Raw genomic sequence first — 24,512 nt, 5'->3', positions numbered from 1 at the left:
AACGCATGTGTCCACGGGAGCATAAAAGCAGCATATTCAACATCATTATCCATTCTGCTGAATGTGTATGTTTTTTTTTCTCTCCTGTATCTCTCCTCGTCTCGCTTCGCACTCGTTTTGCTCGTTATGCAGAAGAGCCCGCTTGTGTGTGTGTGTGTGTGTGTGTGTGTGTGTGTGTGTGTGTGCGCTCTCGTTGTGCCCCTGTCACGTATGCTTGTGCATAGAATGTTTTGTAGTGATTTTTGTTTTCTTTTGCCTCTCTCCACCGCCGGGCTGCACCGGCGAGCTACACTTGACGTTTGCGCTACCATCTTTGGGGGTGGCAACCGTGTACGCTCACTCGCCTCTTGCTTGCACCTTTTCAACGGTTGATTATTCTTTTTAGCTCATTGAAATTTTGTACCTTTTCAAACTGATTCTAAGTGTGCTGGGGCTTGCTTTTTTTTTTGTTAGCGACTATTGCCCACCCCACAGCCTGATTATCCTTTCAAGAGCTGAGCTGATGATCCTGTGCGGATGGGAGGTTGTTTTCCGTCTCGTTTTGCTTCCCCGCACAAACTCGTCCAGTCTGCTACTGCGGGATGCAATAAATGCTAACTATCTGGGCAATATTTACCGACCGTTACAGTGTGCTGCACCATTGAATGCTTCGTCGAGGATTAGCTCTTTGTTTGGGATGAATAAGCAGAACTCATAAACACACACACACGCGCGCGCGCGCGCACAAAGACTCTGAAACACACAAATAGTGGCATGACAGTAAAGATAGCAAGCATGTGCTGTGTGCAAAATTGCGAAGAAAAACGGATTTGTTAGGATAATGCTTGGAATCGCAGAAAATGGTTTGGAAAAGTATACCTCGAGAGCGATTCGTTTGTTAAGTAAAAAGGAGTAATAAATGCCAAAAATGTTACTCTAGCAGTTTAAGAGTTTTTATTCAGTAAGGTAAATGTTTTATACATCTCCTGTGAACTTATACTCGAGAATGGGAAGTAATATACATTTGGGAATGGTAATCCCATAACAGCATAATTACATTCTAGTTTTGTTCAATACAAACTTAAATAAGTATTGCATTCGTACGTACTACTGGTTTTTTATACTACTAGGTTAAATATACCTAAAGTGGTAGTAGTATCAATAGTGATAGCAGCGCACTTAGATACATTCGATACGTTAAACTAGGAGCAATGCAGTTTATCTTAGAAAGACACATTTTTTCTGTCTTCTGTACAAAATATAAAATATAAATGATGCGTTACGTAGCGGCCATTCCAAAAAATGCCATTATTTTGTGAATTATGAAACTCGTGTTTTTATTAACACTGCAACTAAGAACAAATCTATGAAACCAAATCTTTTTTCAACACTACTGCTATGAAATGTAATTGATATTCTGTCAGCTGTTCATTGTATTTTGACAATCAATTCAACAAAAAGGCACAGTTTTTTTACTCTAGAATGGTTTTTGAGATATTTTTGTTACCACTCATATTGCTTTCACAAAATAAGTAAGAGATATAAATTTCATAATAATAAAAACCTAAAAAAAGCCCCAAAACTCTCCAGGCATTCCCATCCAGGTCTGCTTTGATTAGAGTCGTTATACAATGCTACATTTCATAATTTCACCTGTCAAAATAAAGCATTTTTGACGAGTGCATTGTGCAGAAATTCCATATGTTCACTCATCTACCGCAACTATAGGAACACAATACAAACAACTCAAAGCAAAAGCTTTCACTATTTGCATGGTACTAAGTATTAAAGCTTATATGATAGGAAAAGATAGCATAGCGTCATAATATTGAATTTCTCTATTGAATCGAAATGTCAAAAATGAATGATTTTGATGTATAAAAATCTAGGATGTAGCATTGTTTAACGGCTGTAGTCAACCCTGAAGGCTTGAAAAGGTGTATTTAATTTGATGTCGATTTTCGAGTTTTCAATCATGAAGATATGGAATTTTGACCATTGTTTGTTCAATATTTACCATGAAATGTATGTCCATTATTGGTTTTTATGATAACAATAAGAGTGGTGAAATTAAATTATTCAAAAAAACAATTCTAGAATAAAAATGAAAACTTTCCGTTTTTGCTGCTTTTCCATACTTTTCTTTATTGTAAATGCATCAGCTAGGTGCACTGTTAAAGGGGTGGCCAAAGTACACCAACCTTCGTCAGCAAATCTGTGCTCTAGCAGCACTCATCGTAAAAGGAAACGATCTATGGAAAATATAAATCCCTCATCATCCCCAAATCATTCGCCAGCATCAACCGCATGAACCGGTCAATGGATGGATGCTTTGCTTTAGTACCGCCCGTTTTAAAGTTGCAAACGACGCTCGATCTCGTGCTGCCGTAAAACAGATTCGCCTGCCGGTCAACGATAATAGTGAAAAAACGAATCCAAACTCGTCGCTCAACAAACAAAACCACAAACGCGAGCAAAAAAGTGAACAAAGCGTATGTAAAACCTCCGTTGACAAATACAATGCGGGTTGATCCGCGCTCTGCTGAAGTGGGATAAATTCGCAAAATATGCAAAAAGAAGGCAAGAAGGAAGACCCGGTTATCGATTCACCGTTGGAGTACTGCTTGCTGCAATGAATGTCGGGAGTGGGGTTTGCTCTCGATTATGTGAATAGATTTTAAACGTATTCCAGCTTTGTGCACTTTTTGTGGTAGCTTTGGATGGGGGTAGCAAAAACGAGAGCATTGCTTCGAGTGCCAATTCCCTGCAGGACTCACTCAGAGAGCTTTAATCTTACGCTTAACATGGATGAGTGATTTCCCCTTTCGTTGCGTATTTACTCATTGGTCTTAAGCGCTAAACACAAGGAACACGTTTAATCTTGATTTATGTACTGTTTTCCTTCAATTACTATTATAAATCGTAATTTGTGATAAACAACACTTTCAGTAAAGTTTTTTTGTATTTAACATTAATTCTCTTCAGAAAGTTTCAAACGATTTTTTTACGTTTAGTGGTGTATTTTGAAATAAGTAAATTTAACATTTATTTACACATTTAAATTAAAAAAATGGAACCTCCATTCTGTACTGTTCCGTCTCAAACTGTTTACGCTAACACGAGCTAATGCCCCTGGTTGAGCGTGATCCATTGGCGGGAACTGTCCATTCCCGCTTTGGCGATGATAACCTCGAAGAAAAAACATAAAAAAACCAGCACACTACAAACCAAAACCAACACATGAAAGCTCGGGATGAACTCGAGCGATGAATGTGGAACCCGTCCTGAGAAGGACGCTAGTGGGCAATAAAATTCAAACCCATTTCCTTCCTCTGTTCCGCCACCGAAACCGAAAAAGGCATCCACATTATGCCTGGTGTGTCCTGGCAGCACCGGAAGACTGCCGCAGACAAATGCGACACACATACATACACACACACACACACACACACACACACACACACACACACATTCACCATCTAGACCGCATGGAAGCATTCTACTTTCGTTTAAAGCTTTTACCTTTCAGCCCAGATCACCGTGAACACACGCTTGGATGGAAGGGTGGTGGAGCAAAAAAAACGTCCTTTTACGGCTTTTCTTTATTTTCCTCCTTTTTTTCGAAACATTTCCACCTCCGTTCCTGTGAATGCAGCGCCTCGCCCAGGGATGCACCACATCCGGGGGGAAGCGGAGTGTTTTTGTTTCATTTTCTTGAGTGCCTTCGCCTTCCCGCCCATCCATCCATCTGTCCATCGGTCCGCAGCCACTCACTCGGTGCCGTTTTGTTAGAGCTGCTGGCATCGGTTGGACGGATTATGTGTTTCCCGTTTTGTTCGCTCCGCCCTCCAGCTCACACACCATAAACGGAAAGCTTATATGAGCTTTCTGGAGGGAGAGAGCAAAAAAAAAGCATCCACCCAAAACCTCAGCGTACACATTTTAGCAGTGCCCGGTCGTCATTTGCAGCAAATCCATTGCTCGTGAACTGCGTCAGCTCTCACAACACAAAAAACAGCGAAACTAGTTCGCCCTTCGAAGTTTGCCACACATGTGCTTGGCAAATCCTCGGTATGGAGTGTCTCGCTGCCTGCTCACCCTTCTAGCTACGGTTCATCATTCTTCAAAGACAAAAGAAACGTTGTGTCGGTTTCGGTACCTTTTTTGGAGAAAACAAATTCACACCAAAAAACAGACACCGCATAAAACCCACCTTCCACTTCTTGGCCAAAAAGAAGTGCTTCAACTGCAGAACTGCAGCTGCAACGAAAATGAGGGTATACGTAAGGGAGAAAAAAAAACTCCACACACAGACACATCCTAAACACTACGCCAACGATGCAGAGGTGCTAAGTTATTAGTTTTCCGCTCCATTTTTGTGTGCTTTTTGTGTGCTTTGCTACCTCAAACCCAATCCCGCGGGTCGATTTACAGCGGGCATCAAGTGCCCTCGAGCCAGGGAATCGAACGGCTTGAAAATCTGGAAACTTCAACACCGTTTCGCAAGCATGCTTACCTTCTTCGAGGGTGGAAGAGCAGAATTTATCATCTACTAAAGACAGATGCAGCTATAACCTTCCTTCTAAAGGTTAGCGTCTGAAACGCATCGGATGAGGAGGACGGCATCGTGAGTATCATCTGCTCCGGGTCGGAACCGAGGCGGAAGAATTTAGCGTCTGCTTAGCGACAAACGATTGCTTTCGGGTGCTCGTTTCGTTTCCCACACCGTGCCTTAATGCGGCACCACACCGAAGACGGACGGACCGAACGACCGACCAGGCGCCTCCATGCGATGCAATTTGAGGAGTGTGAAACCCGTACGCCAGAGACGCAAATCGTGCTCATCGTGTCTCAGCGTTTCGAGTGCGAAATGCATAATGGAAACGCTTTTTCCTTCCTTGCTTTGCTTGCTTGCTTTCTTTTTCTGCGCTCGCTTGCTAATGCATGTGCACAATAATAGTAAATGAAGTGATACCCCGGGTGATACCGAAACGAACGAAACGTACGAAACTGTGGGGAGATTTTCTGCAATGTTTTATTCATTCGCAGCTCAGACCCTCGGCCCCTGCTATCTACAATTGCGGCCCTGACTCCGAGCGCTCGGTGCAAGCGATCCCGGGCCCCGCGCAAGGTTTTCCATTACGTGCAAAGTGTCGGTTTTGTGTTTCGACCCGAAATCTGTTTTCTCCAATGCGAGGAATTTGTTCGCACAGAATGAAAGATTCGAGTTTTCGTCCGGGATGTTTTTTTGTTTGTTTGTTTGATCCGAAAGATTTGCTTTTGAGTGTTAAGTGCACATCAAACACAAGAGATCAGATTGTGTTTTTATTTCGAACTGCAGTACTGTATTCATTAAATCCTTTATCGATTGTCGCGGATCGGATTTTCATTTCAATTAAATTTATCAATTTCATCGTCGAATGAATGGAGAAAATAATAAAAACTAATTATTTCCGAGAAGCGAAACTATCAACGAAACGATCGAACCTATTTCTTTAACAGCAAACCGTGTTCTAACTGTTTTTAATGAAAATTCATGCTACTTTAAACTTTCTACTAAATGACTCAATGATGAAATTGTTACTATATAGCTACAATCTACGCCCTATAATTGTTTACCCTATGAACCACATTTTGTAACCATTTCATGGGCAATCTATTAAAACAGTGCGCTCCAACCTTTTTCGGATCGCGGACCACTTGGCTTTGAAAATACATATGTCGCGGCCTACATCCATTGAGGACATACATTTTTTTAAACTTAGTTTAAAATTTTTGATCAAAATGCCATAGATAGGCATGCCTGTTGAAAAATTAATATTGATTGTGGGGGAAAATACGCACGACATGTATAGTAATAAGCTTTTCTTTTTCAAAAATTAATTATTTCGCTGACCACGTCCGTTGACGCCACGGACCACTAGCGGTCCGCAGACCACAGGTTGCAGACCACTATTACAGCGTTAAGCACTCCTAACTATTCTAATTTGTTCTTTTAAAGGAAATAAAGGCAAAATGGTCGTTCTCTCTAACTACATTTAGTTGAGCCAACCATTGGTGAACAAGAAACAACTTGGGAATGACATGTCACCAAGTATGAGTATTAGTTTAATATGTTAAAATGGTGTTTTTATTGATCGTTTGAAACTTTTGATTTTCTTTGTCATAACTTAACAACTCAACATAAATCCTAACAAAAATCAACTGAACAATGATCAAGCTCCGGTTGAGTGAGCCAATTTATTTATGATCGAATATACAAGCAGTAGAATTAAGAGGGCCATTTTATGTATGAATAACTAAATCATATTTTTTATTTCAATGAATATGTTATTATTGTACACCGGAAAAGACACCTTTTTGTAAAACATCGTCTAATTGTGTGGGATTTATTAATAAAAGACTAAAAACAACAAATACACTCTCTTTCCAACAAAACCTCCATTTACTCAATCACTTACCGAAACAAACTCGTCCCCTTGCTTCTACTTTCAGAGGGAACGGAAGGCTTAGGGATACTACCGTTTGCGGCCCTGTTGACCGGTGCCCTCTTCACCATCGGTATTGCTGTCCTGCTGGTCGTGGTGCTTGCCATCCGCCGGAAGCGTGACGGCCACGGCGGTGGCCTGTGTGACGGCAAGGAGAAGCATATAGGTAAAGCAATTCACAGTACACTTCGTCCGCCAGCCCAGTGCAACCGATACTCAGCCAAGCGTCACTTTACTCTCTTTCACAACAGGCATGGACATCACCGTAACGACACCGCTCGAGATGGGCATGGGACAGCAGAAGTACGTCGTCGCCTACACGCTCAAGCAGGGCGTCGAAAAGCAGCCGGACATACTGAGCGCCCAAAAGACGGGCTCGGCCAGCGTGCAGTCGATAAAGGACATCGGCACGCAAAAGCTGGGCTCCCCAGTGGGCTTGCGGGGTCCCCCGGCCACCGGTACCATCTACGCGACGGGAGGTGGTGGGTACGACCAGCAAAAATCGACCCCCTCCAGTCGGCAGAGCACACTCAAGCGAACGGACGCTTCCGCTAACAGCTACTGTCTGCTTCAGCAGCAACAGCAGCAGCTGAGCAGCACCAGCAAGCAGCAGTACCCGGGCGAGCTGGTCGAGTACGAGAAACCGTACACGAACTACCAGCACACACTGCAGTACAACCACAATCCGCCACCGCTCGTCGATCCGTACGCGTACAAGAGCTCCCCGCTGGGCGGTGTGCCCGAGGACCATCCCCAGCAGCAGCAGCAACAACAGCACCACGGTGAGCCGGGCGTTGCGTCCAATCCTACCGGCTACGAGTATCGTAGCGGCAGCAGCCGCAGCAACAGCGGCAACCTGAAGCAGGCGGCCACCGGCCTGAACGGGGGCGGAAATCCGGAGTACCGATATTCGGGGTCCGAGTTTGTGACGGATCTGCTCGACTTTAGCAGTGCCCCGTCGCCCTCGTCCAGCTCGACCGTCGGGGCAACACTAACGAAGACACGCAACCGTCAGCACATCATCACCGACACGCTGCCCGGACCGGAGAGCTGCGTGTAGAGTGACCCACTCGACAACGAACCGCAACCGAGCGAGCGAGCGAGCAGCGAGTGACGAGCCGGCCAGGCTTACGCTAATCCGGAAGAGTACTTGCACAAGGGCCGGTCTGCTAAACCCGGTCACAGCCGAGCCGGGCCTGCTCGTTAACGGGACAATAAAAACCCCACTCACGGACGGACGGATTTCTTTTGGCGCGTTAGATTAAAACTACTAGCATGGCAGGCTTTGGTGGTGGGACAAAAAACCAACGCCCGACGGTTGTCGTTCAGGCGGGCATGGTATGGTTAAGTGTGGCTCCACACCAGCAAAAGCAAACACCTTTTTTAAGGATGATGCTGGTAAACAATCCAAACACAGCCTATTCCAGCTAAATACAGCGATGGGAAGATGCGACCGCACGGGCAGAAAACCCTCACGCAGGCCGGTTGTACAAAAAACCATGTAAGCATGCTTTCCACGAATACAATCACACCCGGCACGGCCCACGGCTCTCATGGTGCGGCTCAGGTGTAGCGACTTTGTGCAGCGAAGAATAAATAGACAGTCTTCCATTAAGCAAACGAGACAAAACAAAGACAAGAACCCACACACACACGCGCGCGCACGCCAGCGCGGTGTGATGGTAGAAGGGGCGTCGCTGTAGATGATCTGTGTGCGAAAAAAGAAAAAACAAAAAAGGGCCCCCGTTTTCCCGGCTAGGACGAACTATGTTACGTAGGCAATACATGTGTTGAACAAAAACGGTTAGGTTAATTACTTCGTTTGTACATACGCGTTGGTTGGTGACGGGGAGGAAGGAAGCAGCCTCGTTTAACGAGCAGACATGTGGACTGATAATGTAAATATTAGTTGAAAGCGAGAGTTTTTTTTTTGTTTCTGTTCGAACGCTAGAGAAATATTTGGTTTTCGCACGTACGGTGGAGATGTTTAGCATCCATTTAACGGTTAGCAAGAGCTGGTAGATGATTATATAAAAAAGGTTGTTTAACTATTGTTTTGTACTACTTGTTTCATAAACAAAAAAAAAACTCTGGAACTTTGTGATGGAGCAGCAGTTTTGTTTTGGAAAACCTCGCACGTTTTTGCAGACATTTAGCAATCGTTATACTGATAGACTACTCCCGAGAATGAACGTTGTTTTCCAGCGTAGTGTACCACTTAGATAAAGAAAAGGCCCCAACGCATCCACACACACACACACACACACTAGCATATCCAAACCAATAATAATATCAACCAAACGCTACCAACCATATCGATCATATCCCAAACTTCCCTTTTCCCGGGCGCTAGATGTACACTAGCGCACCGCCTATATCCTCAGACTGAAGAAGCTACGGTGAGAGGGAAACCGCGTGTCGGATCATTTGATCGTTTCGCTTGTTTTCTCAACCCAATCCTGAGGTGTGACACACTCACACACACATACATACACGACTTATTATCTGTTAACAGGAATGGCTCACATGGAGTTGTCATGAATTTATCCCGGCCCGATATGCTCTCTTTGTTAAAAATTGCCGACGGCATCAATTAACACCTTGTTAAAAGGCAACACGTAAACACCGCGAAGCATCCGTTAGCGTATGGTGTGGACAGGAATAACACGTGTAAAAATCAACAAAAAAAAGCAGCACTAACTCGTGTCGTAGCTAAATACAGAATCGATCAGAAGCGATGTTGTCGATGCTTAAAGGATACGGCAGTCGCTGCGCGAAACCCCTCGATATCTCCCTAAAAAAATAGTAAATTTGTACATATCCGTCTAGAGTGAACTGTTCGTGCTCGTGCAGCAGGACACTGCTGGCACATTAGCCAATAGCAAAAAGCTTCCCGAATTGCTATCCTTTTTTTCTTGTAAATATACTGTAACAGGGCCATGCTTTCGACTCGTGTAACGCGTGTACCATATGACCATATCCTAAGACATTTTTGTCAATCCATTAAGACCAACTCTCGCAGCGTACGGTGCGGATGAAACGAGAGGCGTTGTTTACGTGGTAGAATTATCGAGGCCGCTCGTTTGCGCCCAGCTGCAAGTGTGTACAGATGAACCAAACGCATCGTGCGTGCATGTTCCGGACAGATCAGTCGGCCTCAGTTTCCCTTTACCTGTACATAGCTATGTTTAAGCGACGGGTTCAGCCACCGGCGAGCCTAAAAATCCTTCCGGAGGTGCCGCAGGAAGTACGCAAACGTTTTCTTCCGTTGTAGGAGCAGCATAGGCAAACAGAATACGGCATACAAAAGCACGAGTCTTTATGAAATGTTGGTGCGAAATGAGCCCTTGCAAGCAAGCAGCTGACTCGGAACAGTTTCGCATTGTCTGTATATGTGTGTGTGTGTGTTTGTGCAATATACTGCGACAATGTGTACGATGATGAGTCAATAAAAACAATCTAACTAATTGTGTTTTTTTAAATACTATTGCCTTTTATTTCGTGTAAGCTGCAATAGGGAAAGAAAAAGGTATCACAAACCATAACTGATAGCGATTGTGTGTGGCGAGCATTTTACCTGTTATATGTCCTTTGAGATAAATGAAACGTTTCATGAAATATTTCCGTTTTTACTGTTGATTCGTAGCACAGTTCGGAATGTCGTGAACTCTTCGTCCCCCTTTCGTTTTAAAGCACTAAATCACTAAAGCTTTCCTTAGCGTAGAAAGCTTTAAGCTTAAAGCAAATGAATATCCTTGCAAGTATATTATGAAGCTTATGAAATTGCATTCAAGTCTTTAAAAAAGTGTGTTTGTATAAAGCACCCAGAAAGCTTTCAGAAACCACAGGTAAAAAGTTTGCGTGTAAAGTACATTCCTTTTTTATAAATACAGGTAATCCCAAACATACGTAATGCTAAATTACATACGCATGCTAAATACGATATGCTATATTTGACAGTTCTTTGAGCAAATTGCATTGATTTGACATATAAATTGTCAATTGTAAAATAAATTCCTTTTTGGTTGAATTTCTAAAACCGTTTTAAAAGGCACAAACTTATAATCTTCAGTTATAATCAGATCAAATTAATAATTTAGCTAAAACTAAAACTACCAATAAACAATCAGAACCTACGTAGTCGTGACGTACAGATAGGTGAACGCACTTTTGATGTCGTCCCACAATTCACCTTGGGTCAAAGGTCAGCAACGACAATAGCATGATTGCGCGCAAGGATGCTGACTGCCAATCGGTCATTCTACAGCCTGAAAAATCAGTTCACCTCAAAGAACCTGTCGCAACGGAGGAAGCTGGGACTATATAGCGCCTATACAGTATCGGTACTCACATACGTCTCTGAGACATGGACACTGTCCAAATCTAACGAAACCCTCTTAGTCGCGTTCGAGAGGAAGAAGTTCAGAAGGATACTTGGTCCCGTATGTGTGGAAGGACTACGGAGGAGCCGCTATAATGACGAGCTATACGATATGTACGGCGACTTCACTGTCGTGCAGAGTATCAAGCTCGCCAGGTTTCGATGGGCCGGCCATGTTGTACGCATGGAAATGGACGACCCAGTCCGTAAAGTCTTTTTAGGCCGTCCACAAGGACAGACACTCCTAAGGCAGGCCCAGACCGCAAAGCAGTTGTAGCGCCGGATAAGTAAGTAAGTAAATTTTAAAAATAATCTATTTTAAAAATAATTGCACAATAAACTGCGTTTGGGCACAATATTTTTCATGTTGAATTTAATCAGAAGAATCATTATTGCTCTTTCATTGCATTATATCTTGATATATAGTTTTGACGATTGCCTTGATGGCCGTACGGGGAAGATCGTCGATTCACACAGTAGTACTTCAATTCAATGCATCTATGAGTACAGAAGAAAAACGGCATGCAAACCCCGTTTTCAGTAAGACCGTTGTGCTGTCGGTCCAAGAGGACACCGACCCTCAGAATTGAGTGCCTTAAATTAATTTAAAATCTAATAAAAGTAAAGAGTGTGTGTGTTTTTTTTGTTTTACAAGGAGGGAGAATTTTCGAAAGGCTCCCGTTGTCGCACGGATGTTGACATAGGGTTCTTACCCAGTGAAGGGGGTTTGTTGGGCCATCTACCCTTCCCCATTCACCTTTCACCTTAAGGTATGCTTCTTGGGTAAGGGCTATGCATTAGCATTGCATCTCGCTATTGCAACATGGACCACATTCGCGAGACAGAATGACAGTCCTGGAGACACTCGTATTACCACACAAAAGCACAGAAAGTACACGGTGACTTGAGTTACAGGCACACTTCAATTCGTGCACAGATACACCAAACACTTTCATAATACGCACAACACTTTTTTAATCACGCCCAAGTCGTTGATCCTCTTTCCATTAGGCTAGCAGCTTCAACAGCATCGATCGTATGCTGTTTGCTAAGACTTGCCACGTTTCATCATTCTTCAACATTAACTCGATCAGGTTTGCTCCGTTGATTGTTGTTCCGCACTTTACAGTGATTTCATGACGTTCCTCAGCAAAACGAGGACAATGAAAAAGGACATGTTCTGCTGACTCCACGATGCTCATACACGCTGGGCAGTCTAAGGAGCTGGCGTGACGGTACTTGTGAAGATAACTCCGGAAACACCCATAGCCGGAGAGGAACTGAGTGATGTAGAAGTTAACTTTACCGTATTTTCTACTCGTCCATGCAGCGATGTTCGGGATCAGTGCATGTGTCATGCGCCCCTTTGTTGGCAGATGGGAACCATACTTGCGATCACACAAACTGCCACGTGAGATATTGCTTTGTAGGCACAAACAACTGTCATAGCTAGCAACCGATGCACTCTGTTAAGCAACTGTCAGTTTTCCTTTAGCACCAGAACATGTGCCCAGATCGCAGCGTTAAAACACAACTGTGAGATGGTCACGTCGGCTGCAGCTGCTCTTGACCCTCCAATGTTCGGCATTATTTTTATCAACGAGTGTGCGGCCTTAATGACATTGTTACAGGCGTACTCGACATGCTTCCGGAAACTTAAGCGATCATCGGTGATCACACCAAGATATTTTAGATGACGTATCGACTCAATACATTCATCACCGACCTGGATGCTACCTGACTGCACTGTCTTGTGGCTACTTATGATGAGGAATTCCGTCTTTTTATGGGCGATTTCTAACCTCATTTGTTGCATCCACGACGCGATTCTACTTCCGGAGTCGGATGTGGGGAGTTCAATCTCTTCTATAGACTCACCGAGTGTACAGTTACAGTGAGATCACTATCATCAGCAAAACCTCTCACTTCAGCTCCTGTAGGAAGCCCTAGAGTCAAAACTCCGTTGTACATAACATTCCAGAGAGTTGGACCCAAAATCAAACCCTGAGGAACGCCAACGGAGATGCCTATTTTTTTAATTCCCTGATCTGTGTCGTATAATAGCATACGGTGATCCAAATAGCTTCTCAGCAGCCTACAGAGGTACGGTGGAACAGATGATGGAGAGAGCTTCATATATGGCCTCCCAGTTGGCACTGTTGAATGCATTCTTTACGTCAATCGTAACGATCGCGCAGTCTGTTCTGTTTCTTGTCCTCTTTTGTGGTGTGTGTGTGTGTGTGTGTGTGTGTGTGTGTGTGTGTGTGTGTGTGTGTGTTTGTGAGGCTGTCCGGAATTTGAAACAAAACATGCGTAATAAGAAATATGAGCTCGAAACTGTTAGCAATATGTATCAAAATATCGTTGCAATTTCACGAGTTCACAATTTTTAGAGTTAAGTAGCAAGTATTTTACTGTACAGATAAACTTAAAACATGATTTTAATTAACTAACCTAACACCTTAGTTTTGATTCGAAACATTTCAATACCATCCAAACACTTCTTTCACATTGTTTGTGTTCACCCAATGAACACACACCAAGCGGCGTACATCACGATAAATGAATAGTATGGTTCTTCTCCAAAAAGCAGCCGCCAAACGAGCAAATAGGGGAAATCCAGTTCATCACACCACCACGGCTACGAACTCTAACCTTTCCACGAGCCAGGTGGCTCAGAGCACTAGCCTTCCAGGATTTCCCCTTATTACTAAGAGTAAGCGCAAAAGCGCAAATTTAATACGTTCCCCTCCGTACACGTTGCGCAACATTTTTACTTTTTTCACTCCTGATGATGAAAACAGTGTTGCAATGATGATGATTCTATCCAATGAGCGAGAGCAGCTCATTGTGACAGCAAAGGATAGAGAAAAGGACGTTCTTATCGTAACTGGCACAGTGGACCGAATTGCTTTAGAATAGCGTTATAATTATGCTGGAACTTTAAAAATCGAGCAGGACATAAATTAAACATTATGACACAATTCAACAACATATATACCGACAAAACTTCAAAATCAGCTCAAACAATTTAATTCCGTTTCGTCAATAAGTATTCCATTTGTCCATATAATTGATTACAATGAATCCGACCGTTACTGTTTACCATTACCGTACTCTGTTGCATTCTGCATTCCAGGAACTGAGACCCTTTCTCAATCCTTTTCATCTACGTACAACGAGCGCATCCACACGAAACACCCGTACAAGCGCCAGACTGCATGCGATTTGCATTGGAAATAAAAACAAGAAATCTACAGCATCAGCAGCAGCAGCAGCAAACGAACACAATGTCTACAGCGTGTTTTCGTTCTGTTCGACTACGAACCATACGCAATGTAGTCAGTGGGGCAACAAAAACGTGAACAAGATGGTGAACCATCCCCCCCACCCGGTGGTAGCCGAACTTTTCCGCTGCAAGTGGCGCACGAGGAAGTGTGTGTGGCCATTTCCTCGTCTACTCGCCTGCCTGTGCCCAGAAACCACCGTGAGGTAAGCCCGACCGCCGAATGGTCGTGCAAAGGTGTGAGAATGAAACGAACAACAAAAAAACAAACCGGCCCGAGAAAAACATGGCCCTGCCACGGAAAGTTGCCAACTCGCATCCGGGTACGCCGGGAACACCGGATACGTGCACTGGTGTGCCACGTGCTTGAACGTTGAACTTGAGACGCAAGCACGACTACGACGACGAGAACAGGTGTACCGTCAGGTGTATGAGAAGGTAGCAGCAGCAGCAGCAGCAGCAGCAGACCTTTGCGGGCCCGTTGTGCTAGACAAATAACTCGCACGTCCAGAACCGATCGTCCACCTTCCACCTTGGCAGATCTGCAAGTCGGAATTGGAATGCAAATTTGAGCACATTCGGTCTCGGTTGCTGCAGAACGTACCATTTCCTCTCTCTCACGCCCACCTCTCACTCGGAATCGTACGTTGTGACGTTCTATTGTTTGTGCTTTGATTACGGGCACGATCCCTCGTGGCATACTACCACCCCCAATGGCTCCGTCCGCCCCCTACTGGCAGGACACGTTAAGGCAAAACAAACTAACATGCAACATGCGGTAAAAGTTTTCTTTTTATCTACCCGTTTAGATGTTGGACGTTCTGTAGCAGTAGTAGTAGTTGTTGTTGTTGTTGTAGTAGTTCTGGTGGTAGTAGACGTGGAAACAATCGCTGATGCATCATTTGTCATCATGGGTTTCCGAGCAGTCTATGGGTTAATCCTTTCCCGAAAATTGGCTCTCGAACTGGAAAGTAGATTGTGCGGTGCATGATATTTTGAAGGTTGTTTGTTTTTTTTTTTTAATTTATGTTGGTTTTTTGTATAAATGTTTTGTACAAAATTCCAGTGATTCTTTTACTCGAAAAGTATGATTAATTGCATAAAATGCATTTGAAACTGCAACTTCAACAACTAAACTTTTTCACAGCATATTTGTATATTGTTCCTGTATCATGTTTAAATTTCAATTGTAAAATGTTTCATCATCAATTATCAGGTATAATGTGAAATTATTATGGCCGTTCAATTATTAATCAAATAACGAATTAATTGATGTTTGAAAATTGATTGCAAAAAATGCATCATGATCGGTTTCTGGAGCGACAACCTTTCCCCGGTACTGCATTATTACTGCAGTACACGGTATTGCATGTTTATCGTTTATAGTTTTTTTTTTTTCGCATATTACGATTCGCCAGAAATTGTTCATTATGTTGATTTACTACCACACAATCATCGAAAATCAATGAAAATTGCAATCAAACAAGTATCCGTTAGAACTGAACAGTTGGTCTCTTTCCTCGAATACGAATGCATGAATTTCAACTCCCGATCGATGTATGTTATGCTGATAATCCACATACATACTTGTTTTCATTTCATTTCCAATATTCGGCAGCAAGGCTAAATAACGAAGAATTAAAACTAATTAAATCAACAAAAAACAACAAATACAATCAAGATTTCATTTTGAATTTCGAAACGTCATTTCGATTGATACGAATGCTTTAAGGATAAATTAATACGAACATTATTCAACAAAATCAGCTATAATTCACTATACCTTGTTTCGCATCGAATTTCTGTCTTATTTTTCATTGGCAATGAGAAAAAAGAGCAGCAATTTGATAATGTCTACCTTTTTACAATATCTCACTTAAATGATCTGAAAATGAAAAAAAATTGTTGAAGTTTGAAATGAAATTTGAAATGAAAGTTTGAAAAAATGAAATAAAAATGAAATTTTTATTTACATTTGTTTTGAGAGTAATTGAAGAATGAAATTTTAAATATTAATCTTGTTTGAAAACGAGCAAAAATTAAAGACTGTGTTGCAGCTCTTCTGCTCTCATATTTGATCAGCACTCATACATTATCCACCTATTAACTTTAAACAACCGATTTTAAATTTAAATTATACTACTCACTGGCACTTACCCCCCTAGAGAGCTATTTCTGAAAAGAAAACGAAAAAATACTCATTTAAAAAGAACCCCCCGGGCACCAAACGGTAACGGTAACTGTGTTTTACCACCATTTAAGAAAGTGCATTAACAATTGACGAAGATGCGCCACAATAGTAATACTTTTCCCACAGCGTCCGAACAATCACCTACGACCGTTGGACAGTCCCGCACACCCGGTCCGTCACCGGTACCGGGCGAGATTTATGTGCATTCCTGCCGCACGTTCCGATTCGCGGTACGACGGGAGTGCAAACAAGAAAGCAAAAAAAAACACACACACACACACAAACCTCAAAGCACACTTCCGTAGCCGCAGTGCAATCGTTTTGCCTAATGGTCGGCGGGTTTTGTTTGTCCTGAACAAATCCCTTTGCCTTCCCTCCTCGTGCGGTTCCACTGCATCTCTGTGTGTGTGTGTGTGTAGTAAAGAGAAACTAAAAAGTGTAACGCACCACACTATCCCCGTACACAGACGATAAGTCACTAAAGCTTTCGACTCGATTTCTTTCTTTCTTTTTTTTGTCGAGCTTGATTCGCTTCTTCGCTGGTCAAAGCTAAAATCAAAAGACTATAATTGGAAAAGTTTTGTAATAAAAGAATTGCAAAGTGAAGTTAGAAAAACAAACTCACTCACACACACAGACAGACACAGAGAGAAGCTACATGGGCGATTGCACATGTTCAGAAGAGAAGGTAGGGGGGGGGGGGGGGGGAAGCCCCCATATCAACCACGTGATGGATTGAATATGTTGTGGAATCGATTCGTAAACTGTCCACAAGACTATTATGATTGCAGCTGGGTGGAAGTTTTGACAGCAGGGTACGAAGGCATGTAATTATTGTAGGTTTAGATAGGAGTAAGTAATACACCTGTTTCCATCTACGTTCGAATCTCGTGCCGTTTGCATCGAATCGCAAACCGCCTGCTTCGAATCGCATGCCACTATGATCGAATGCGTGCACCCATGGTTGAATCGCGTGCCAGTACGGTTGAATCGCGTTCCACTATGGTAGAATCGTATGCCACTACGATCGAATCGTATGCCGCTACCATTGGATTTCTGAAAGCAAGAGCATAGTAAACTGTTTGTTTACGTTTGCAAGCTATATCTTTCTTCGCCAACGGCGTTTCGTTTGTAAAATAGTGCTAATAAAAGGCAGTTATTCACTGATTACACATAAAATCCTTGTTATCGACGAATATCGTGGTCCCTTGTTGATGGTAAAGTCCTTGTGTTCAACTAATATTCGGTGTTCGTTGTTGATGGTAAAATCCTTGGTTTCAACCAATATTCGTGGGGTTTACCTATAATCAGAGAATAAATCCCATTTATTAGTATTTTACAAATGAAATGCCGTCGGCGAAGAAGGAAACAGCTTTCAAACGTAAACAAACAGTTTACTATGCTCTTGCTTTCAGAAATCCAATGGTAGCGGCACACGATTCGATCGTAGTGGCATATGATTCTACCATAGTGGAATGCGATTCAACCGTACTGGCACGCGATTCAACCATGGGTGCATGCATTCGATCGTAGTGGCATGCGATTCGAAGCAGGCGGTTTACGATTCGATGCAAACGGCACGAGATTCGAACGTAGATGGAAACAGGTGTAATTCAAATCAAACCAGACATTCATTGGTGTCACTTGCTTGATTGGGAATGTAATTCAAACTATGAGGACGCCTACAAGCAATTAAGTTTATTCCGGCAATTAATACACATTGCTCAAATGGTGCTAATTGGTAGTCTCAGTGTGCTGTCCGGTCACACCTGCATTCCATTGACTACTCATCCAGAAGACATGTGTTGGATTTCGATGAATATTGTTGCTTCGGAGACACATATATTCCTTTCAAATCAACAAATCTACTACTAAGAATAGCTTGTCTCTGAGACAATCAAACATTTGCTAGTAGTTGCACAGCTTGATAGAACGTCTAAATCCATCTCGTTCGTTTCCAATTTTCAAAATTATTACCTACAGACCAGAACTGTCCTAGGAATTCTTAGAAAACACACCTACACTCAAACGCTGACACGAACAGCTGCCTACCTCACAGGTAACACTTTGACCTGTGCACAGATGTGAAATGCTACAAACGGTCTGAAATCCAACCCATCCTACCATGCATTTGCATACGAACTGGCCAAAGCTCGTCTATCAAGAGGATGGATGAAAGATTCCTGTCGTGCTAGGCACATTGTCGACTGATTTTTTTGTATTCGTTGATCAAATCAGATCAACCAGACAACCGTGGCACAGCTTGTCCTTGCTGATGAGGTTAGATTTTTTTTTTGCTAATCGGCACGTTGTTACATTTGGCAACCCCACGTACATCGTGAAATGATTCCCCCAGATTCCGTGAAATATGCAAAACTTTGTCAAAACCGCTTGTCAACAACTACGAGGCAAAACTGCTACCACTACAAACGAGAATGCACCGAACCGTTGGTGCAATGGTACCGTATACGCTTTGTGAATGGCTATTGCTCGTGTGTTTGAGAAAATGAAAAATACTTCAACCATCATGCTACATGCTGATTGGAATTTTGAAAACGGGAAAGCAGTTGAGTTAAAAGTGGGTTTTTTTTGTGATGATTTACAACTCTGTTTGGCACTGAATTCACTGGCATCTCAGTATTTCAAAAATTGTATTCAGTTACCAGTGCCTTTATCCTTGTAAAAGCATTAAAGCAATTTCTCCATCAAGTACTGGGCGTCCCCATCAGTAATATGTTGCACGTGTCATAGCACAAATTAAATCATTTTTTTTACATAGTGAATGACAAATAGGAAACAAATAAAGTATACATATACATATGTCTGGAGATATTATCATTATAAAAAAGAGATCAAACCCGTGTGTGTATATGTACGAGTGTTGAATTAGTGAAACACCAATCATCACACTGTCTCAACCGAACAAATATCGTTTGGAAATATTTTCTCATTCCGTAAGTGTGAATTACGAACTGCATTGTACCTAAATTTTGTATCATAACGATTTCTAATCTATCCAGTAGAATTACGGACAGCAATCAACATCTGCAACTGGAGTCTCATTTTGATTTGTTACTTGTTTAATATTCCATGTTCAAAATTGTTTTCCTTTTCGTTTTCGACATAAAGGCTATGAAGGATAGATATATTCAAATAAGGACCAAAAATGAGACAAACATTTACTAACATTTGACTGTTATGTCATATACGGTGGAATGATTTAAAAAATACGGAAAATTAAAGCCAAATAGAGAATAGACTCGCCGTGGTTATTAGAAATATAGTGCCAACGCTATAGCCAGTGTCAAACATACTACAAATACTTTTAAATTAACAGTAATTGAGAACGATTGCATATTTACATAGTTATCAATTTTTGGAATAAGCTTATTGATTTGCATTTTTTGTCATTGCTTTTAATGTATACTTCTACGGTACGATACCAAATTCTGTACAATTTTAAACCAAAGCGTTCCACGTATCAGACGCATCAATATCATGTTGATATTCTCCTACAACAACGACGTCTGCTGTAGTGTTGGTGTAGTTAAACATGAATTATTGATTACTTGGAAACGCAATTTCATCAACTAGGCACTACGCAACCACAACGAAAATCTGAAAGCAGCCACATTTCATGCTCAACGTAAACCAATTGGCCCATGGCACATGCATTTCAACAGCTGAAGCCCGTCGTATTGCATTGATTTATCTCAAATTACAGTTAATTAATTAATTTTAAATATCGCTTACATGCAATCAATTTCATTGCAACGGTAGGTTATCCCAGTTCCATCAGGTTTATTACAACAAAATTATAACGTTGCTCCCGGCCCCCATCAAATCAAGTAACACTAATTGACGCATAGTTACATCGAATCCATCAACAATTTCACGGTTCAAATTAACACGAGCAGCTGGAAACTCTACGACTCTTCGGATGAGATCGTAATCATACACGAGCAACGATAGAGAAGCGAACAGTTATTCGTTGAACATGCTATTTGTTTCTCAAATATGTTACTATAACATCTTCCTGACAATGCTATAAATCACAATCAGATAAAAAAAGGATATCAAATCATCAAGCGACCCATAACTGCCGCCAAACATCCGGCATCGACCAGTAAAACCTGGTTAAAGTAAAACACTTGTCGAAACGATCGTTTCAAAACGCACCCGTACGATGCAGCCCTTCCACGAAGGCAGCCAAATGGTACTGTTAAGTAGGCCATGCTTCTTTAGAATGTTGTAGCTTTATTTTCGTAAAATATATTTGCTCTTTCCGCATAATGCGCCTGTATCTATGCTACATAAACAACAGAAGCATCGCAACGTACAAAATCAACATGCTTTCTCGTTCTATCATGTTGATCTTGTTGCTTGCGTTCGTTTTGTAATGGTTCCTTTTAATCTTTCCTACTACTTTTAGTCTTTTCGTTTCCTTTTTTATCCATGTTACTTGAACTGTTATTATTGGGGGATTTTTAGAATTGGCATTTTATTTATTTAGCATAATTGCCTATTTTTGGACGCAAACCCTTAATTTGAAACATTTAGTCGTAAGCCCAACACACAACATTTGCAAATTTTTATTGAAGTGGCTATCTACAAATATTTACCCACAACTTTTGTGATATATTCATCCTAAATAATTGCTCACCAAAATTGCTGAGCTCTTCATAAATCATTTATTCAATAACGCAATTCTACCCGCCGAGAGGATGCTCCCACAAGTGCACACACGCGCGCTACTTACCTGGATGCCACTGCAAACATTATTGTTGCAATTAACCCATCCATCTTTCCACCGTCACAGAAACTATTCAAAAGTGCTCCAATCCACCGCGACTGGATGCAATGGGGGAATGGAGCATTGCCGTCGGGTCGGGAATCGTGTCGGTACCGCCGGGTATCAACTTTGCCGCGATAAAACCATCCATGTGCCCGGTACACTTTAGATGCGTACCGGCGATGGTTACCTTTTTTTCGGCAAAGCTGTGCTCGTCCCAGGGTGACGATGAAATATGCTAAAAATTTATGCATAATTACCTTCACTCTATCTTTTCGCTACGTAGTCGGGTACCTTTGCTGCTTGCGCCAGTGCGTTGTACGCCTTTTGCTGCTGGGGAACGTTCCTGTCCGTTGGTTGGTGGTTCGTTGGTTGGTTCGAGCTGCAGGCGAATTGGGTTTTCTGGTGCACAATTTATGGTCGACCTCTGTCGGGCTGGTCGCACGGGATGATGCTTCTTCGGTTAGCAATTTTTATTATTACGCTGCCAATCGCTCTCTGCCGCCGGAAGCCGTTTTCTTAATCCGACTCGTGCAATTGAACGTACACAGCGTGGGAAGTGGAAAGTGATGGTCGTTTTTTTGTCTTTTTTATTTATTTACTCTCTCTTTGCACTGATGAAACGCTTTGTTTCGATAAAATCGTTTGAATGTCACCGATTTTGTGTTGCTTTTGGTGGTTGATTACGATGCACACCATTTTAATAGCATTTATTTAATGCGAAGGATAGAGTTATTTGCAAACCGATATTTTTTGTATTATAAACGATTTTTAAAGCTGAAAGTAAAAGTTGAGTTTATACAAAAAAATAGAACTATGAGTTAAGACACATTTGGACATGAGAAACAAAGCAAATATAAAGGTAAGTAATTATGAGGTGAGTAAATAATTAAGTAAGCAAGCATATTAGTAGAAAAACAGATAAGGAAACAACAACATTAATAAATCAGTATTTAAGCAAATAATTAAGCAGGTTAGTAAGTAAGTACTTACTTTAATAGACAAGCAAGTAAAAAAGAGAGTAAGGAAGTAGATAATAAATTAACTAATAAAATAAATAAGGAGGAGAATAACTAAGTAAATGAGCATATAAATAAGCATGTTAGTAAGTTAGTAATCAAGAAAGTAAGTAAGTGTGTAAGTAAGTCAGTAAATAAGTATGTAAGTAAGTTAAAAAGCTATACCAACACAAAAACCAAACATAGCTCGCGTCCACTTACCATTATTGCAGCAAACACGATACAACAATCCAGTGCTGTTTCTAAAAGTAAAGAAAAACCCAAAACACACAATAGCCATTGCCCGCTCAATGCACATCGTGCGTTATGGGGCCATTTCCCTGTTTCGATTTCAATCGATTGGAAAACTAAAGTTTTATATCCCAATTAAGGGACAAACTTTTGCGCCCGACAGCGATGAAAATCCAGCCCACTGCACTGTCGTATTCGGAATCGAAACGCGCACTCAAACAAATTGAAAATTGAAATCCTTTTCCACCAGCCAAGCCAGTGTCAGCTGCATTCGAAGGCGAATTGTGTCCACCATATCATATCGCTTGCTGCTGCTTCCTTGCGCCGACCAAGTGGTAAGATTGGCTCCCGATCCGATGAGCTGCACGGGCAACAGCGTATCTAACTTTTTGCCAACTCACGATACTCGGTATTGTGTGTACGGGGCTGTGCGTCCAAAGTAAACACCAATGGACATTGCTAAAAAGGACATTCTTAACCGTGGTGTACACGAATATACGTACACCGGGGCTCCGGGGCATCTGTCCCGTGCTCGCGTTTGGTTTGGTTTGGTAGCGTTCTAGCGCTGGGCAAATGGCAATGGTACCAGCGAAAGGTGCGGGAGAAAAATCAAACGGATATCCGGACTCGTTACCGGATCCGGTGGTAAGCGAACTGGCCCTGATCAAACATGTGGAAGCCGGTGGAATTGGTAGCAAATTGAAACAATCGTTCGCCGTGCGCTCGCCATTGCTGCACACTTCCGGGCTTTTCATTACCGTCTTAACGGATGGCGAAGTCCGTTTGATGGTCGTACCGTGGTGGTGGTTGCATCGCATCACGTAACCTGTATTTATGAGCATTTTATATCGATTTCTTCCTACGATCATTGGGCGATTTATTTATATTGCTTTTCGGTTTTTCGATCACCCGCGAGTTCCCGGAGATCTGGTAGCTTCATTGGAATGGTGTTGTGCTGTTTTATTTGTACCACCGGTCATTTTAAATCTAACAATTAATCGACCAGGGAGTGCCGGTTTTACAAATTTTCTTTAATAAATTATTTTACCGGTGTTATAGTTAGAAAGATAGCTTTTTAGAGATAGATTAGAATTCAATACAATAGTTCAAGAAGAGTAAGGAATTGAGTAAATGTTTGTAGCTGGAACCATTTACTATATTCCAATATTCAATACCACAATACCGGACCAATCAATAGAATTTAAAATCTGGGTAACGTCGAATAAACCATGGGAAAGAACCAGAAAACTATGGGAAAATAGAACCCAGAACATCCAGAATTTTTTGGGAAACAACTAAAATCCTTGGGAGAACTCTGTATCGAAGAAGTTGGCCACCAGTTTGTGGCACCCAGCAGACTTGTTGCTCTTAAGCAAATGGCTTGATGACGATGTTTTTTCTCGGGAAGATGACCAATGCTATCTCACTGGTGTTGCTACTATGCTCCTGCTATTGCTTTATTGCTTTGTTCAATCATATGCACTAGCCTCTTCTGCTCCGTGTCTAATTCTAGCTTCTCTAAAGCAAGCCACCGTCTGTGAAAGCTGATCTCTTACTCTTCCAAAATATGCTTCTTTTCCTGAATCAAAAGTGCATGATGTCCCCTAAACCCTCACCAAGTGCCAGTCTCGGGCCCCAACGTCCATCGTTCTGGGGTCCCTTGTCGCTAGTACTCTGTCCACTATTAATAAATACTGCATACTACAGACATCCACGTCAGATACGGTGGTCAGATACGTGGGTATCAACACCAACGATCATTACTCTAATATAACTTGGTTCCGTTCTGATGATTCACATTGGAGTTTAATATTTAAAAAAATCGCCGTTCTATTTTTAGAGACGCATAACTTCAATGCGAAACCATACAACAGTACAGAGGGAAGGAGAAAGCTCTTAAAGCGAGGAAAATTCCAATGTGTAGCTATCGCATCAACTGATGGCGCCACCAGCTTTTTTGCTATATTTAGAATGCATCAGTCGTTGGTTGTCTGCTAAACGAAGTCTCTTTAGATTCCGTTTAGGTTGAGAGCTTGAGCCGTTTAGAACCCGTTTAGTGGTCGTTTAGAGGGATTGTAGCACTTGGTTCTGTATCTCTCCTACTTGATACTGATGGGTGTCATGCTATTTCAACCATCAAATTTG

At 42.0% G+C, this 24,512-nt stretch overlaps 1 protein-coding gene across 2 annotated transcripts in view; it reads left to right on the top strand.

Moving 5' to 3' along the window:
• LOC120948094 (uncharacterized) overlaps positions 1 to 9,951 on the top strand; it is a 139,657-nt gene extending 129,706 nt beyond the window's left edge. For both annotated transcript variants that reach the window (XM_040364081.2, XM_040364082.2), the window contains exons 17-18: positions 6,475 to 6,633; positions 6,719 to 9,951. In XM_040364081.2, coding sequence (XP_040220015.2) covers positions 6,475 to 6,633; positions 6,719 to 7,527 — 968 coding nt within the window. In that variant the 3' untranslated portion in view covers positions 7,528 to 9,951. The remainder of the gene's footprint in view (positions 1 to 6,474; positions 6,634 to 6,718) is intronic.
• Positions 9,952 to 24,512: the final 14,561 nt, after the last annotated feature.

This window comes from Anopheles coluzzii, chromosome 2, assembly GCF_943734685.1.
Source record: "Anopheles coluzzii chromosome 2, AcolN3, whole genome shotgun sequence".
Classification (NCBI taxonomy): domain Eukaryota; kingdom Metazoa; phylum Arthropoda; class Insecta; order Diptera; family Culicidae; genus Anopheles; species Anopheles coluzzii.
The sequence above is the reverse complement of the archived record's forward strand: the minus strand, read 5'-3'. Positions and strand labels throughout refer to the sequence as shown.